Genomic DNA, 17,186 nt, shown 5'->3' on the forward strand with positions numbered 1-17,186 from the left:
ATAACTTTTCTTAAGATACAGGATTGTTATCTTTGTCCCCACCAGAGAGGAAGGAAAGTGAACATCAAGCATTTACCACAACCTGTTCAACATCCTACAGGGAGTCTGTCACAGAGGCAAGACTTGAGCCCACACATGTTATTTCCTAGTCTAATCCTCCCACACCTAAGTGCATTCAAAGAGCCAGTCTGTCTCCTATTTTCTCATACTCAACCTTATTGAAAAGTCACCTTGATTATACACTCCTCATCGCCCATTAGATGCTCAACCCTTGAGCCTGGGAAGCTGTTTACTCTGGGATTTCAAAACTCCCATCACCTGCAATTGCAAAGTGGTATCTTTGAAAGGTTACAAACCCAAGCAACAAACCCAGGCAGCCAACATGTGTAGCATAAACAGAATTTAAAAGCTGTTTAAAAGTTCTGTGGTTTTACTTTCATTTTTCTTCCTACTCTAGGGACAACAGACAAAAGCACAGGAGTGTGACACTACGAGCAACTGGCCTCACAAAAGCCACACCAGGGAGGGGGATGCAACTGCCATTCCTTAAAGAGAAGTGTCCAGACAAAGGAATATACTGAACAAGAAGAAAGTGAGGTCCCTTCTTCAGCAGTTCCCAAGTAAGAGAAATATGAAGACTGACTGACTTCTCCTCTCCTGTTCTACTGTGATGGAGACCATCTCAGCACTGGCATCTTACATGATCTGACACAGGGTATTTTCGGTGGGAGGAATTTGGGGTTTTTTCAAATACAAGTTTTGGAGGGTTGAACAATTTTAAGAACAACTTCGGTTTTCATGGTTATTGAGGGAAAGCAGTAATCTGAAAACATAACTAAGCATAACCTGAAAGATCTGTGAACCAAGCAAATAACTCAACATGACTTCTTTCTGAAAGTCTTACGGTACTGCAGAACATGACTCCAAATTTCTTAACGTTTAGGTTTCAAAACATCGTCATTCAAATAACAATACAAAGAATAACAGAGCTTTTACACAGACAGACAAATATCTGTAAAAAGAAGAGAGAGAAAGATCCTTAAACTCTATGTCCTACTACAGACTTGTGATAGATTAAAAAGCCAGACAGGGTTTGTTGGCGTTTTTGTTGTTATTTACATCATCAGGGATCCTTACCTCGAAATTCCAGCCCTCTGAGCTGAAAGGTGACAAGGCCATTTCCAATTTCGATCAAGTGCACAAAGGCATTTAAATAATCCGATGCCAGAATAAAACAGTCTCCTGTGTTGTAGTTTCCCCAGCGGCCCAGAATCAAATCTCCACAAAGAGACTCCTGCAGAGATCTTGTCAAATGCTCATAAAAAATGGAGTTGAGATTATTGTCATCGTTGCCTACAACCAGAGGAGCATACATATGTAAAGAATAAAATTTATAATACACTAAGCCATTCTGCATAAAATCTCATGTTCTTTTTTATTCCTCCATAAAGCTTCTTCCTCTAACTGGATGATATCTTCCTGATACTTTATACAATCTACATTTCCTAGGTGGTTTTTAACCCTTCACAGAATCAGGCCTGAAATTTTTGTTTAATATGAACAATATGGTAAATAGCACATCACAGTAGTGATAACACATATTTCAGACTGAATCAAGTCACCTCCGTGTTTTGCAACAGCAAGAATTTTTTTTTCTCCACTGAAAGTCTCTGCAATGCTAAGTTAATGTCTACATATTGTTCTTAATTTTAAGAAATCAGAAATCATGATTATTTCAGAACATAAACTTAAATCTGAATATTATTTCTGAGATTTTTAAAGAATTCAGTCACACAGCTTCCAGTAATTTTGTTGGGATTTTTTTTCTTTTAGTCCTCCAGGAATTTTTCAAGGCTTTTTCTGTGAAATATCTGTTGGTACTTAAGATGAGGATACATATTTTAAAAGAATTCACTTAGTATATTGAGAAAGAATGAAACAAGGTTCATTCACCGCTAGAATTGCTATCACTTATTTAAAAACAGTAGCTGTCCACTGCTTGGACCAATTGTCCAGGTGAAAAACTCCCCATCACAGTCTAGAAGTGTCATATCATAAAGGTCTATGGCATTTAAGTGGATTAAAAGTAGCACTTTGTGATGGTGATCCATGAAAGGGAATGAACCTTCCACAAATGCTAACACTGTGACACATAATCCAATGTGGTGTTTGTCTTGTGCTTGTACTCTTTTATGCTTGACATGAGAACTGCTTTTCTTTTCTATGATGCATCAGTATCTCACCTTCAATACTTTAAAATGCTTGTGCATGAATAGAAATACATGTACAAACCAACATCTTGCAGGTGCATTTGTATAATGAGAGTGTATGTGGATATATATGTACAGCTACACATCCATATTTATATATGTGCATATTTAGGAGCAGATTTAACATGGAGAAAAAAACCAGAGGATGACAGGCTATAGTTTCCCCTACAAATAGCTCCTGAACACAAGAAGAGGAGTGGGTGTGTTACTACACTGCTTTTCATCACCATGGCCATTATGCATCCAGCCCTGGTATGTATGCGCATGCAGGTGTGTAGGCACACACAGACATACTCAGTCATACACCTGCAATATATTTGGTCAAAATCTAAATAAGTCATAAAATGAATCTTTTAAGCACACACACAAAAGGAATGTTATGCTTGATCTATGAGGTTTAAAACATAATTAACTTATTAGTGTATATAATAATGCTAACGGTTATTGCTATCAGATGACAGAATGGCCTTGGGAAACACCTTAACTCCCTGCCTTGAAATGATAAATAATGAAAGAGCACGATATACGCCACAAACTGCTAATACCTCTCTCGCTTTCTTGGACACCCTGGATTACACCCATTTCTGCTTGAAGATGTGTATTTGTTCATGCTACTGATGTAATGGATAAGAATTAAAAGGGGGGAGGGGATAAAAATACAACTGCAATAATTACAATGTAAACTTACACCTCCACAATACAAGCCCCTGAATACCTCAGTGGCAAAATAAAATCAGTCATAGAACACTAAAGTGGGAGAAACCCCTATATGAAATCCTGGCCTCTCTCACTGGGATGGGTATTTGCCATGAAACACTGGTATCGGTTTCCCCTGGAAAGGGCTCTGTTCCACCAGGTGCTGAAGAGAGTCAGCTGAGGTACCACACACTCTCCATGTCCTCTGACTTGCCAAAAAATGCTCTCACTTTCCAGTCTCACAGGAACCACGTAGTGCAGCCCAGGAAGGTGCTTTACATTGCCATGGATCAGAGCTCATTTAATGCCCCAATGCTCAGAGAAGTCCACCATCTTTCCTAATTCTTTCCTTTACCCCCTCCTGCAAATTTTCCAATTTCCCTTTCCTCCCCTCTCCAAAAAGGTTTCTCTCCAGGGAAGAGGAGGAACCTGTCAGCCCAAACTGCTCAGCAGTAGGGACACTGTTAACCTGCTGCTTTTTTTCCAAAACCTTTCCCTGCCCACAGCTGACCTTCAAGTCTAGCTAGGGTGTCTGCTATGTACTCTGCACAAACAGCAATATTATAATTAACCAAGCAATTCGCAGACCAGCAGCTCCCTGATCAGCTACACTAACTGAAGAGCAAATTTACTTATCAAGTCACATGATTTAAACCGGTGCTCTGTTATATTTAAAACACTCTGGTTTGTTCACACAACATTTAAACCCTTTGCATCTCTTCAGCTTCCCAGGCAAAGCCTTGACAGTGTAAATACATCACATTTTGCAAACCAAGCACAACACCCAAACTCCCAGGCCATACCTGCATCCTTTTCGATCTGAATTGCCAGTCTGGTGTTGGAATGGTCCGATCTTTTGGTGCTGGAAATAAAGACATGTTGTATAGCCAATTCTTTTTTTAAAATATAAGATTCTCCCCAAAACACATTTTTATTTTATTTTTAACGTATCTTCTCATTCTGTGTTTATATCATTATGAAGTTCACACTCTAATCCATTCATTGGTTTACTCCAAGTAGGCATATATAGTTATTTCAGTTCAGCATTGCTATCAACACACAAACCAAAAGTGTCTGTGTCCCCTCCTCCTTTTAGTCAAATGCTTTCTTCCCCATTTTCCTTCTTGGGGGGGCAGAGTCCATCCCGAATTTGGCATCTGTGATAACAACACTACATACTTAAATAACTGAACTGGCTTCAGAAGCACATTGGCCAGGTGCCACCAAAACAATGAATAGAAAGAATATTAAATCAGTCTTTCTTCCCTTCTAAGCCTTAAGAGAAACAGCTGGATCAAGGGGTTTTCTTTGTGTGAAAATACTTCTGTGGGTGTATAACATCTATGGAAAAACAACAACAAAAAAATTCACTTTGCTTAGTTTCATATTTAGCTGGGCAGCAACGAGAGAGTCCCTGGTCATTCTTATCACTTGAAAAAAGAGTAAAGTACAGGGTCTTAGTCCATACAGACAGTAACCTTGTCTCCCTTATGACACATTCCCTACTTAGTATTTTCACTGTGGTAGTGGAATACAAATACCACAGGAAAAATAGTCACAAAACAGAAAGCAACTAAAAGTTAGATTGAGTTGAGCTTTTATTCCTACCTGTAACAAAAAACCCTAAAAAAGTCTGAAAATAAGGAACAAGTAAATCACTGTGGGCAAGCATGTGTCCAACAGAAGGGAGTGGTTGTTGTGGTGACTAGACATATTCAACACCAGAAGTCCAAAGCATCTCCCAAGCCTTCAGGGTACAAGTGAAATCCTGGTTAAAAGAAATGCTGTAGTAAATGTAGATTTCCCTGAAATACTGCTCTGGCAGTGGTGCTTTAGGATTTCAGGACACTTCATTAAGAATATTGCCTCCAAAGTTTTGCCCTCAATCACTAGCCTTAGCAGAAGATCTATCAATCAGATATGTAAATATTCCTTGAAAAATGGGGTTAAAACTGAAGATGTGTAAAGACAAAGACATCTGACCCAAACAAGGGCATAAGGTTACATGTGACAGTGGTGAGAGTCTCATCTGTTCATCAGCCTGCAAACACTGAGGCACCACCTCTCCTGGCACAGGAACCAAGGGAGACACCCAGGCATGGTCCTCATCACGGCCTCTGTGATGAGAGTGGCATGGCCAGGTGGGACTGGCTGGGGTCTGGCTCACTGAGGTGGGGAGCACAGAGCACGGGGAAGATTTTGAATGGGCTGATGGTTGGCCAGTCAATTTAAAAAGCCTGAATTTAGCTCCTCACTATGAGAATTCTGACATGCCCCTAGGAAGACTGTGCCAAAAAGGGTATAAGTTATATGGGAGGCTTTCAAACACGTTAAATAACACTGAAAAAGGATGGTGTAAAGCCAGGGTAATGTTGTCTTTGAAGCACAGCAGGACATGAAGGACATACAGTCTCTGGAAGTCTGTATGTCCTTATCGCAGTATTGGCTCCCAGAATTTCATGTGTCAATATACAAGTTATTTAAGAAGTTGGAAGTTTCTGAGCCGAAGCTCATGCTGAAGCCAACTAGGAGAAGGATGCTATTGATGTCCCTAATGTTAGAAAGCCTCTTCATCCACACTCTGCAGCCTCCCCCAAAAAGCTGTGGAAAACAGACCAACAGAAAAATTGCACACAGGCTTCCATGTAGTAGACAGAAGAGGAACAGAATTGCTTTGCTTCTACTCCCTACCAGCAACTGATTTTTGCTTTAAAAAGGTATGTTCTTTACTTTGCAAGAAATACAGCTGGAGAGAATATGAGTCTTAATTAGAATTACTTGTAATTAATATTAGTATAATATCTACATAGATTAACATTTTATTTGATGTATTATTTAACTTCCTGCCTCTGGTTGGCTCAGCTTATTGTAACTGCAATTTTCATTTCCTATGCAACAGAAAATGGCAACGGGGGGAGGGCCTTCTAAGCACTTCAGAATATAAAGAATGATTTTACTTCAAAAAGGTTGTCAGAATTCTTCTACCCTCATATACATCCACCTGCAATTGCAACATATGCAAGAGTAAGCATACAGATTAGGTTATGGAATTCAATCAATTTTCTATTCTCAGCAGAGGAACGCTGCTGATTTCCAAATGCATACATTTTAAGATTATGAGACTCCTTATTAACTTCTAATCCCTCTGAAATCAGTGTGGCAGTATGAGGTAAAAGTCAATACTATTCTCTACCCCGATTTTTTACCAACCTACAAAGCATTTCCATTCTTGAGGCATACTGAGACCCATACAAAGCAAGCAGTACTTCAGAAAATTCTAATCTATAATAAGTCGGAATCCTTTTGCCCAGCATGCAGCTATGGCTCCATTTATTTTCCTTTTTTTTTTTTTTTCTCCTTTGAGAGAAAGATGCATGAAACAATCAGGGAAAAGCAGGAGTGCTTCAAGACACTCGGAGACATATCATGCAGCCTGACTGGGAAGAAGGGAAGGAAACAGAACAGCTCTCACAAACAAAACAAAACCAGGCTCCGTTGTGGCTTTATCCTCCATTCCAAGCACGGTAACGATTGCTTAAGCAGCTAAAACATGGGCCTCAGGACATGAGACAAGAAAGTATTTACTTTTTCAGACACTACCAGAAAACCGCAAATCTTTATGCAGGCATTTTGAAACATTTTTATTTTTTATTTTTTTAAAAAGACTGAGGATAATATAGACAGTGTGTAAACTTTTGTCTTGAAATTCAGTTTAGTTGAACAAATTCAGTCAGGTAATCCAGTCTGGACTTTAAATTCCTCGATTATTAGTAACCAAAGCTATGTTTGTACCTTCTTGAAGGCAATGGGAATTTACATAGCATTAAACTATAATACACTGCACCTAACAATCAAACCAGCGACGCCTTTACTCCTGGGCTTTTTGCTGCCAACTAGGACCTTTCAAAGTGAACTTTTGAAACGAGTGGGTGATTTGGGTTTTCCTCCAGTGGCCTCTTGCTTTAAATTTGGTTGTTACAGCTCATCCAAGGTGATAATTAGCTCAGTAATTGGATTTCTTCCTGAATTGCATTATTCTATGCAAACCGAGTGCAGGTCCTTCGGCACTTGCCCTGGAGAGCAAGTGATTGTGTTTGAACATCTTCAGCAATTTTAAAGTCAACATCCTGCTTAGTTCCTGAAATACCTATCTCATGCTCTTTTAATCCAGCATTTACATGGGCACTGAGATAATCCACTAGTTTGCATAGTCCTGTTCATGCCATTATATTTTCCCTTTGCAAAAGGACTAAGTCACTTCCTATACATCCCTTGTTCAAAAATACTGCCTCATTTTTCAACATGGAAAGACTTTCTTCTCCAACTTTATTCTTCCAATTTCCTTAGAAAGGTGGAAGAAAGACTGAGGTGGAATTCAGCAGCCTGGGGAACATACAGTGGATGGTGAGAATTGGGCAAATTAAAGGAGAAGGAAAAAAAAAATCATTGCTGTGCTTTTTTCCAGAAGATGAAAATAAAATTGCAGCTGTTCTATCTGCCTTGATGTTGCTGGGTTTTGCCCCAAAACACAAATTCAAGATTTCCAGGAATCCTGCTGTGAAGGAGGGGAACTCTACTTTGAAAGAGAACAAAACAAAGAAAAGCAGTTCCCCTCTGGGGGGTGCAAGAGATGCCTTTCTAGGGTAGATCCAAAGTTTTTCTTTGTCTCTGTCCAATGAATTTTAATCCATCTTTCCATGACATCTAACAGGCGATTCTAACAGAGAAACTTTACTATGCTGCAGCCCTATGATTATTCATGGGAGTCTGGAAAAAAAACAATCCTCAACACTTCCATGTGAATGTCGTACTGCTGGCACTATAAACGGAAGGCTTAGCATTAAAAACACAGTAGTAGTAGCAGGCTACAACAGTGAGGCAGGAGGGAGAATGAAGAGATGGCAGAATAAGCAGGCATCCATGAATATTTGAAGGACACCAGAGGCAAAAACGATGGTACTAATTGGAAGTATGAGGATGCCCAAGTAGTTTTAAATCAATTTCATCTAAAACGGAGAATGATTTCAGCGTGATTATAACAGCAAAGGCTGACAGCCCCTTCGTGCTTAACCATGCGCCCGTTTTCTGGGCAGCTGGATGGAAGATATGCCTTAGGTTTAACTCATGTTAATAAAGAAAGATCTCTTAAAAATGAAAGCAACCTCTCCTTCTTGATCACTCGCTTTGATTTTTATTTTTCATGCTTTCTTCCTCCCCTCCTCCCCTGAATGCTCCAGTGTTTCATCTCACAATAATAAAAAGTAGCTTTGATTGCATGCTAGGGAAACTAGGGGAGGGTTAAAGTATAAAAAGTTGCAGTTGTTAGTGCTGTTGAAGGATCCTTTTAAACCATAGTGAGATCTTATCATCAGTAATGTTTCCTGGTCTTAGGGTTTCTTCACTTTCTTAAACGTTTTTATAATTCATTCGGAGAGCTTCTTGGGTTTGGTTGGGGGGGGGGGAGTGGTTTGTGGCTTGTTTGGTAGTGGTGGGGGTGTTTGGTTTGGTTTTTTTTTTTTTTTAAAGTAGGTGTAAAAATCTGAATTGTGGTCATTTGCTGCAATACTACTGAGCATGTTTATCTGGCATATTCTGAAGCCTTTCCTGAATTTGATGTTTCTGTGCTCCTGCAGCAACAGGGATGAAAATGAGGTATGAATTTAAGATCAAAAGCTGAGTGCCCAAACATGGATTAAACAGCCCACCTAAGTGCTCTTACATTCAAAGGTTTAGCTGGGGAATTCACCTCTTATTTGTAAAACAGGTCATTTAAGCATCTGTGCACTTTAAAACACTCATTAATGCTTTACCTAAACGTCATCAATATCGCCACTTTTGTCTTATTTGGCTATCTTGCTACCTAATTTTTTTTCCCCTTGTCCGAGTATGGGTTTTTTTTAAAAGGCATTTAGCCGCTATCTTCAGATATTTTATGCTAAGCAATACAAGCTTTTTAAGTGTAAGGATTATGCAAACTGCACAGAGATGTTTGTGCTCACTCTTGCGTCAGTGAAAAAGGGCTGAGACCCTGACATTCCTGTAAGGATTAGGTTTAGTGCAGGACCCTGCATCACTGTCTGCAATACAGAGATGTACTTCTAATTTAAAAGCAAACATGTTAATTACACACAAAAACATGCATCTGAAATAGTGCAGGTGAGTGTTATTTTTCTGGTTTGCCCATCATAAGCCAATGCAAACATTACAGGAAAGGTGCTGTGCTGTGTCCAGCTCTGGGTAAAGAGCTCTGCAGGACTAATTCCCTTGGGCTCTGCACTGCTGATGGGCTCATAAGCGATGGGGCAAAAGCCTGAGAAACTGTAAGGACCTGGAGGGTAGAAAGGAAGTGATGAGAAATGTCCTGGTTTTCACCAGAAAACGAGAGTGAGATCAGGCAGCAAAAAAAATTACCAAAACGTTGGGAGCTGCTTCAGCAAATGAGGCCAAGATGTTTACCTCCTTTACTCCACGCAGAGACATGCACATTGTTTAAACATCATAAAAGGAGGAAAGCACAGCAAGGCATTTCAGAATTCATTCTTAATATTCTTTATTGCTGATAACAAAGTGCTCATGCTTTTCCAGTGTGCAATATTAAAATAACATATACTTAAGATATTTTCATTGTCACTTTTAGACTCAAGGTGACTGCTTAAAAATAAAATTAGGAGGTAGAGATGGCAAGAAAGTATGAGGAAATACAAGAATAAGATAAAGACTGGTGAATGATGATTTACAATGAGAGTCTACATCAGAAATACTAGTTTAGTTCACTACAGCGTTTTCCATATACGTATTTCTCACCAGAAGATGAAGGGAGGCAAAATGGAAGCTATCTAAGCCATTCCAGAGCTGTAAACCTGTGAGTGCAGCATCAGTGATACTACCCTGAAGAACAAGAAAAATCTTACTGCTAATGTGCAGTTGTACAAAATCCAGTCTAAAACAGGGACAGCTTTTAATACCTCTGTTTTTTTCATTACAGAGATCATTGAGAGTGTTAATCATTTACAGCAGTTGTTATGGTAGTCTCTACAGTACTCTTCAGGCTGAAAAAATCTCTTGTATTTTGAGAGCAAACACTGCTAGTCAAACGATTAAAAAAAAAATTTAAGAATCCCTCTAGCATTCATCCAGTATTTACCTAGTCCCAACTAGCACAAATCTTCAGAGACAATTCTCAGTAGCAACGGTGACATAATTCTGCATTTTGCAGTATCTCAGAAATAAGGGAGAGATATTTTACTTTTTGCGCTTTATAAGCCCTGAGGCAATTTGGGTCCAGTACATACCCTTGTACATCAGGACTTGAGCAAGCATGAATTATTCCCTGCTGCTATCTGTACACAACTTACATATCACCTCAGTTAGAATGGTTACACTTGCTGAACATCTCCTCTGTGATCTCAGCTTTCCCCCTGCCTTCACATCTTGACAAAAGTTGCTTCAGCAAGCATCTTCTTGAATTGAAGGTTTGAGTTTAGTACTCTGAACCTCAGCTTATCCCTAAATGCTTGATTCAGTTCAATCCAAAACAGGAGGTCATCTACATTATCCAAGTGAATGGGATGAACACTTGCTGAGAACACTTACTCTTATGGAAATTCAGTCAATCCATTTCAACAGGTTTCCAATACTCAACACGACAGAAATTTTGTGAGTTTACCCAGTCTCCTTAGATCTACATCATTTGTACGCTAAGCATTAGACAAACAGCTTATAAAACTTTAGTGCCACTGTGTAGCCACACAAGCCCTTAAAATATTGCATGCTTCTTATTTATGAGTCCATTCTCATCTTTCTCATGTCCTGTTGCTGCCTTCCTTTCCAAATATCTTTAAAAGTCATCTTCTATCATGCTCATGATTTCTTTTCCTCTATAAGTCTGCTTATCAATGTATGCTGCATTATCCTCAGATTTTTCACTGCATGCCTTTTCCTTTTTTGCCCATCCTTTTCATTTATCCCGCTTGTGGTTTTGATCTCTGCTTGTGTTCCTGCCTGGCCTCAGCATGCGTTCCCTTTCTGATGCCTCCCTTCTGTCTTTATTCTCTCCTCTTAGAATGATTCAGTGAATAGGAGTTGTGAATGCATCTTTAACTCGGCAGGGAACTACAGAGCACTGAATCAGAATGCACTCCCAATTAATTATCACACATATGGCTCCTATTCAATTAGCCTCAATTTGTTTTACTGACTGCCAGGGGCAAAATTTGAGAAGAAGAGATGTTACCAGTTAAAGAGATACTGCCAAACAGTTAAAATAAAACTTTGAATTTTGTGTAGCCTCCTGTGAGTGTGAAATGCTTGGTAACTCAGGAAACACTTATTTTAATACCAGATCTATTTGATTAAAAGTACCTGATTTTCCTTGCTCATCCTTTCCCAGACAGCCATCACATTTTCCCAGTTCAGTGTGACTCCACACATGGAGTCAAGCGATGAGATGAGGACTGGGTTGGAGAGGAGATGCACATAACTCCGTGCTGAAGCAAGTGGCCAAAGGGACACACATGCACACAGGGTCACCTTACTCCGGGGAAGATCACAGTTCAAGATGCTGAGGGGAACATAATTTCTAGTAGGTCTTCTTTTAGCCTGGGGCTTTACCTGACGCAACACCTCCTGCACCTGAATGCTATGGCTTTGTCACTCCTCAAAGCCCTACACACCTGCTGAAAGGTATTAAGACTCCCAAACCAGGCAAGTGTTGCAGGTAGAAGGTCCATGGGCAGTACTGGTGGTGTGCAATGTGAAGATGTATAGCAAATCGGCACCACAGTAGGGAGGAGACAGGGAAGGGTCTTGAGAAGACAGCCAGATAAGTCTAATGAATAACATGTAACTTCAGAGGGCTCATCAAGAACTAAGGCTGAAGTATGGACAAAAATGTTCCTTGTTCTTCAAACATCTTGGTTTTCTCTATTCTCTCCCTCAATGCCAGAATCATGGCCACACACGCACCTGGAGAACAGGGTGCAACTTCACAAAGACCGGTTTATACTCATTGCTTCAACAGAGGAGCATATTTTCCCCAAAAAAGATAATCTTTATTGGGAAATCTGCCAGTTAGAAGAGTAATGAAGGAAAAATAGCAACTTGCTAACATTTCAGCTTTTACATCACTGGCAGCCAGGGAGTGCCACTACAGTTAGCAAGAATGCTATACCCAAGGGCACGAAAGCCAGGCCTAAGCATCCCTCAGTACCAGTCTAGGCTAGATGCTCAAGGATCTAAATCCCTTTGAAGTATCCAGAAAGTCTCTCACCAAATTCCACATGCTTTGTGAAGAGGATCAGGCAGCCCTTCTGATTTGAAGAAAGCACACCAAAAATTCAGACTAAAACCCGTTCATTCATTGGTCCTATTTGTTTTGACTTGTAAGGCCGAGGCAGTAATAAGCACCCATTTTGGTTTTATCTACACGCTGATACTTATTTATACGATTTTGCTGAGTTCTAAATTAACACTCAATAAAAGCCTGGAGGTGGCCTGAGGCCAACTCAGTGAAGACCCCTCTTAAAAAACCCACGGTCATCAAAGGGGCTAGCATTTATAAAACCGAGTAATAGCTGATAACAAAGGGACTAGAATCTCTAAAGTCATGCAGCTGGAATACCGTGCTTCTTTCTGTTCAGTTCATAAAAAACAGTATAGAAATAGAAGCAGCCAGAGAGAAACACAGAAACTAGCAAAGAGAAACAGTTCAGAAGAAAATAAAACAATTGCAGTTAACAGTAAAACTCATGGCTGTAATGCAGCTTTCATGCCAGGTGGCTGGAAGCATTCAGAAGAGTTTGAACCCTAAGTAAGGAGAACAGGCAGTGACAGCAGTCAGAACATAACATTTCTAAAGTGACATTTGAGGAAATAAGGCAAACACTAAGTCCTGTCAATTAGGAGGAAAAAAGGTTCTGCTGTAATTGTTGACTTCAGAGGTTAATGTACCTTTCTTTAAAGCATTCATTATAAATCAATGTCCAAGGCATTACTGAACTATAAACATCTGCTGCAGTTGTTCCTCTGTAAACATCACCACTATGGAGGTCTAAGAACATGTGAAAAATCAAACAACATAGCAAGAAAAGACTAAAAAAGAAATCCAGCCCCAAAAAGGAGAGCTTGAAAGGTCTGAACATGCAGCTCCCAAACAAGGCCCATGGACAGTTATGGGTCAATGATGTTTAGAATCATAGAATCATTTAGGTTGAAAAAGACCTTTAAGATCATCAAGTCCAACCATTAACGTAGCACTGCCAAGTCCACCACTAAACCATGTTTCTAAGGGCCACATCTACATGTCTTCTAAATACCTCCAGGGATGGTGACTCCACCACTTCCCTGGGCAGCCTGTTCCGATGCTTAACAACCCTTTCAGTGAAGAAATTTTTCCTAATAACCAATCTAAACCTCCCTGGTGCACCTTGAGGCCATTTCCTCTTGTCCTATTGCTTATTACCTGGGAAAAGAGACCAACACCCACCTCACTACAACCTCCTTTCAGGTAGTTGTAGAGAGTGATGAGGTCTCCCCTCAGCCTCCTCTTCTCCAGGCTAAACAACCCCAGTTCCCTCAGTTGCTCCTCATAAGACATGTGCTCTAGACCCTTCACCAGCTTCGTTGCTTTTCTTTGGACATGCTCCAGCACCTCAATGTCTGTCTTATCATGAAGGGCCCAAAATGGAACACAGTATTCGAGGTGTGGCCTCACCAGTGCCAAGTACAGGGGTAGGATCACTTCCCTCGTCCTGCTGGCCACACTACTTGATACAAGCCAAGATGCTGTTGGCTTTCTTGGCCACCTGGGCACACTGCTGGCTCATATTCAGCTGGTGGTTGACCAAAACCCCCAGGTCCTTTTCCGCCAGGCAGTTTTCCAGCCACTCCTCCCCAAGCCTGTAGCGTTGCATGGGGTTGTTGTGACCCAAGTGCAGGACCCAGCAGTGACCCTTGCTGAACCTCATACAATTGGCCTCAACCCATCGCTCCAGCCTGTCCAGATCCCTCTGTAGATCCTTTCTACCCTCAGGCAGATCAACACTCCCACCCAACTTGGTGTCATCCGCAAACTTACTGAGGGTGCACTTGATCCTCTCATCCAGATCACTGATATTAAACAGAACTGGCCCCAATAGTGAGCCCTGGGAAACACAATTTGTGACTGGCTGCCAACTGGATTTAACTCCATTCACCACACTCTTTGGGCCCTGCCATCCAGCCAGTTTTTTACCCAATGAAGAGTATACCTGTCCAAGCCTCGAGCAGCCAGTTTCTCCAGGAGACTGATATAGGAAACTATATCAAAGGCTTTACTAAAGTCTAGGTAGACAACATCCACAGCCTTTCCCTCATCCACTAAACAGATCACCTTGTCATAGAAGGAGATCAGGTTAGTCTAGCAGGACCTGCCTTTAATAAACCCATGCTGACTGGGCCTGATCACCTGGTTGTCCTCTACGTGCCACATGATGGCACTCAAGATGATCTGCTCCATAACCTTCCCCAGCACAGCAGTCAGACTGACAGGCCTGTAGTTCCTCGGATCCTTCTTCTGGCCCCTTCTTGTAGATGGGTGTCACATTTGCTACTTTCCAGTCAACTGGGACCTCCCAAGTTAGCCAGAACTGCTGACAAATGATTGAAAGCGTCTCGGTGAGCACTTCCACCAGCTCCCTCGGTACCCTTGGGTGGATCCCATCTGGTCCCAGAGATTTGTGTGTATCTGTCCCTGTCTTCTAGCTTAGGGGGCTGGGTACCCAGAGAACAACTGGTCTTACCATTAAAGACCCAGGCAAAGAAGGCATTAAGTACCTTAGCCTTTTCGTCATCCTTTGTCACTATGTTTCCCAATGCATCCAATAAAGGATGGAGATTCTCCTTAGCCCTCCTTTTGTTGCTAATATGTTTATAGCAACATTTTTTATTGCCTTTTACAGCAGTAGCCAGATTAAGTTCTAGCTAGGCTTTAGCCCTTCTAATTTTCTCCCTGTATAACCTCATAACATCCTTGTAGTCCTCCCAAGTTGCCTGCCCCTTCTTCCAAAGGTCATAAACTCTCCTTTTTTTCCCTGAGTTCCTGCCAAAGCTCTCTGTCCAGCCAGGCCATTCTTATTCACTGCCGGCTTGCCTTTCTGCACATGGGGACAGCTTGCTCTTGAGCCTTTAAGATTTCCTTTTTGAAGAACATCCAGCCTTCCTGGACTCCTTTGCCCTTCAGGACTGCCCCAAGGGACTCTGTCAACCAGGCTCCTAAACAGGCCAAAGTCTGCCCTCCGGAAGTCCAAGGTAGCAGTTCTGCTGACCCCACTCCTTACTCTTCTGAGAATCAAAAACTATAATTTCGTGATTGCTGTGTCCAAGAGAGTCTCCAACCATCACATCACCCATAAGTCCTTCTCTGTTCACAAACAACAGGTCCACTGGGCACCTTCCCTAGTTGGCTCACTCACCAGCTGTGTCAGGAAGTTATCTACCACACACTCCAGGAACCTCCTGGGCTGTTTCCTCTCTGCTGTATTGTATTTCCAGCAGACATCTGGTAAGCCAAAATCCCCCATAAGAACAAGGGCTAGCGATTGTGAGACTTCTCCCAGCTGCTTATAGAGTATTTTGTCTGTCTCTTCATCTTGGTTGGGTGGTCTGTGACAGACTCCCGCCATGATATCTACTTTATCGGCCTTCCCCCTGATTCTCACCCATAAACACTCAACCCTATTGTCACCATTATCAAGCTCTAGACAGTCAAAACACTCCCTAATATATACAGCTACCCCACTACCTCTGCTTTCACCTATCTCTTCTGAAGAGTTTAAGGCCATCCACTGCAGCACTCCAGTTGTGTGGGTCATCCCACCACATTTCCGTGATGGCAACTATGTCATAGTTTTCCTGCTGCACAATGGCTTCCAGCTCCTCCTGTTTGTTGCCCACGCTGCGTGCATTTGTGTAGATGCACTTCAGTTGGGCTACTGATCCCACCATCTTTCTGGGGGGAGAAGCCCTAATTCCTACGTGACCATTCCCAGACGCTTCCATGGTTTCTAACACATCAATAACCCTTGCATCTTTGCTGCCGCATGGATCTCAACCCCCTACCTCCACTGAGACAGCAAACCGAAGGATCTCGCTTTGTGTTCAGAGCAGAGGTTGTAGCAGCTGTAACAGATGAGCAGGCTCACAGGGAAACCAGATGCACTAGGGTGTGTTAAAAATAAGCATTTGGAAGTGGACAGCCTGTTATTTTATGGGAAAAAGGGAGGGAGCATATGGGTACTTTTCATAACTCCTTTTACCACCTATGTGCATAATGTGGGGTCAGCTCAAATTATGTCTACACTGGGAAAACTCTCCCCATTCTACCTGCAGGCTGTCCACGATGGGCAGGTTAAGTGAGCTGGTAGCAAAAAAGAAAATGCCAGCTGCACTAGAACTGAGGCAGGGCAGGTTTTCCTCACCCTCTGTTTCCAGCTGTATTAACCTTACAGGTGGCTGTTTTCCAGACCACAATGACTGGAACAATAACACAGTGATACACTTTTTTAAAAGATGGAGAAAAGAAATGCTTGCTCACATATTCTCAAAGACAGAGAGGTGTCCTGTAATGCCATTCTGAGATAACTGGCAATTTAATCACAGCCTCTTTAGAGACACCTAACTAATTCAGTTACACCACACTGTAATTCACTCAAGACCCTTCAAAGCAAATGCAAGCTGTGCCTTACCCAAAAATAGGCACTGAAGCAGATGACCGAGAAAGAATAGAAACAGGAAGGAGCAGGAGAGACAAGAGGCTTGTAGGCAGTGAAATATCCAGATTCCTGGTGGCAGTTTGCTGTTTGCAGGGACAAGTCACAGCTGCAGAGGAGAACAGGCTGCTTGACACGATCCAGCGGTTAGACCCACTGGGGAATGAAAGTAAACTTCCTACTCTGTTCTGCCCATTGCCATATCCAAGATACAAAGTAAGATAAGAGGAAGGGAGGAGGGGGACAGAGTCAGGCTGCAGCAAAGTGTTTAAGAAAAAAAGCAAAGCAGAGAAATGGAACAACAGCATTTGAACAAGCACTTTATGCTTTAAAGTGCCTATATATTAAACAAGATTTACTGCTATTTCCTTTTCTCTCTCTGACATCTACAGCCTAATCATTCCAACAAGCTGTGAAAATAAAGACTAAAACAGGACTCTTCAAACTGGGAAGCAGGACCCAGGCTAATGGCAGG

The 17,186-nt window shown here is 41.6% G+C and overlaps 1 protein-coding gene across 2 annotated transcripts in view; it reads right to left on the minus strand.

The window, feature by feature from the left end:
* Positions 1-17,186, minus strand: part of PCNX2 (pecanex 2) — a 161,367-nt gene that overhangs the window by 36,534 nt on the left and 107,647 nt on the right. For both annotated transcript variants that reach the window (XM_074863133.1, XM_074863134.1), the window contains 2 exons: positions 3,770-3,828; positions 1,138-1,353 (listed from right to left, as the gene is read on the minus strand). In XM_074863133.1, coding sequence (XP_074719234.1) covers positions 1,138-1,353; positions 3,770-3,828 — 275 coding nt within the window. The remainder of the gene's footprint in view (positions 1-1,137; positions 1,354-3,769; positions 3,829-17,186) is intronic.

This window comes from Strix uralensis, chromosome 3, assembly GCF_047716275.1.
Source record: "Strix uralensis isolate ZFMK-TIS-50842 chromosome 3, bStrUra1, whole genome shotgun sequence".
Taxonomy (NCBI): Eukaryota; Metazoa; Chordata; class Aves; order Strigiformes; family Strigidae; genus Strix; species Strix uralensis.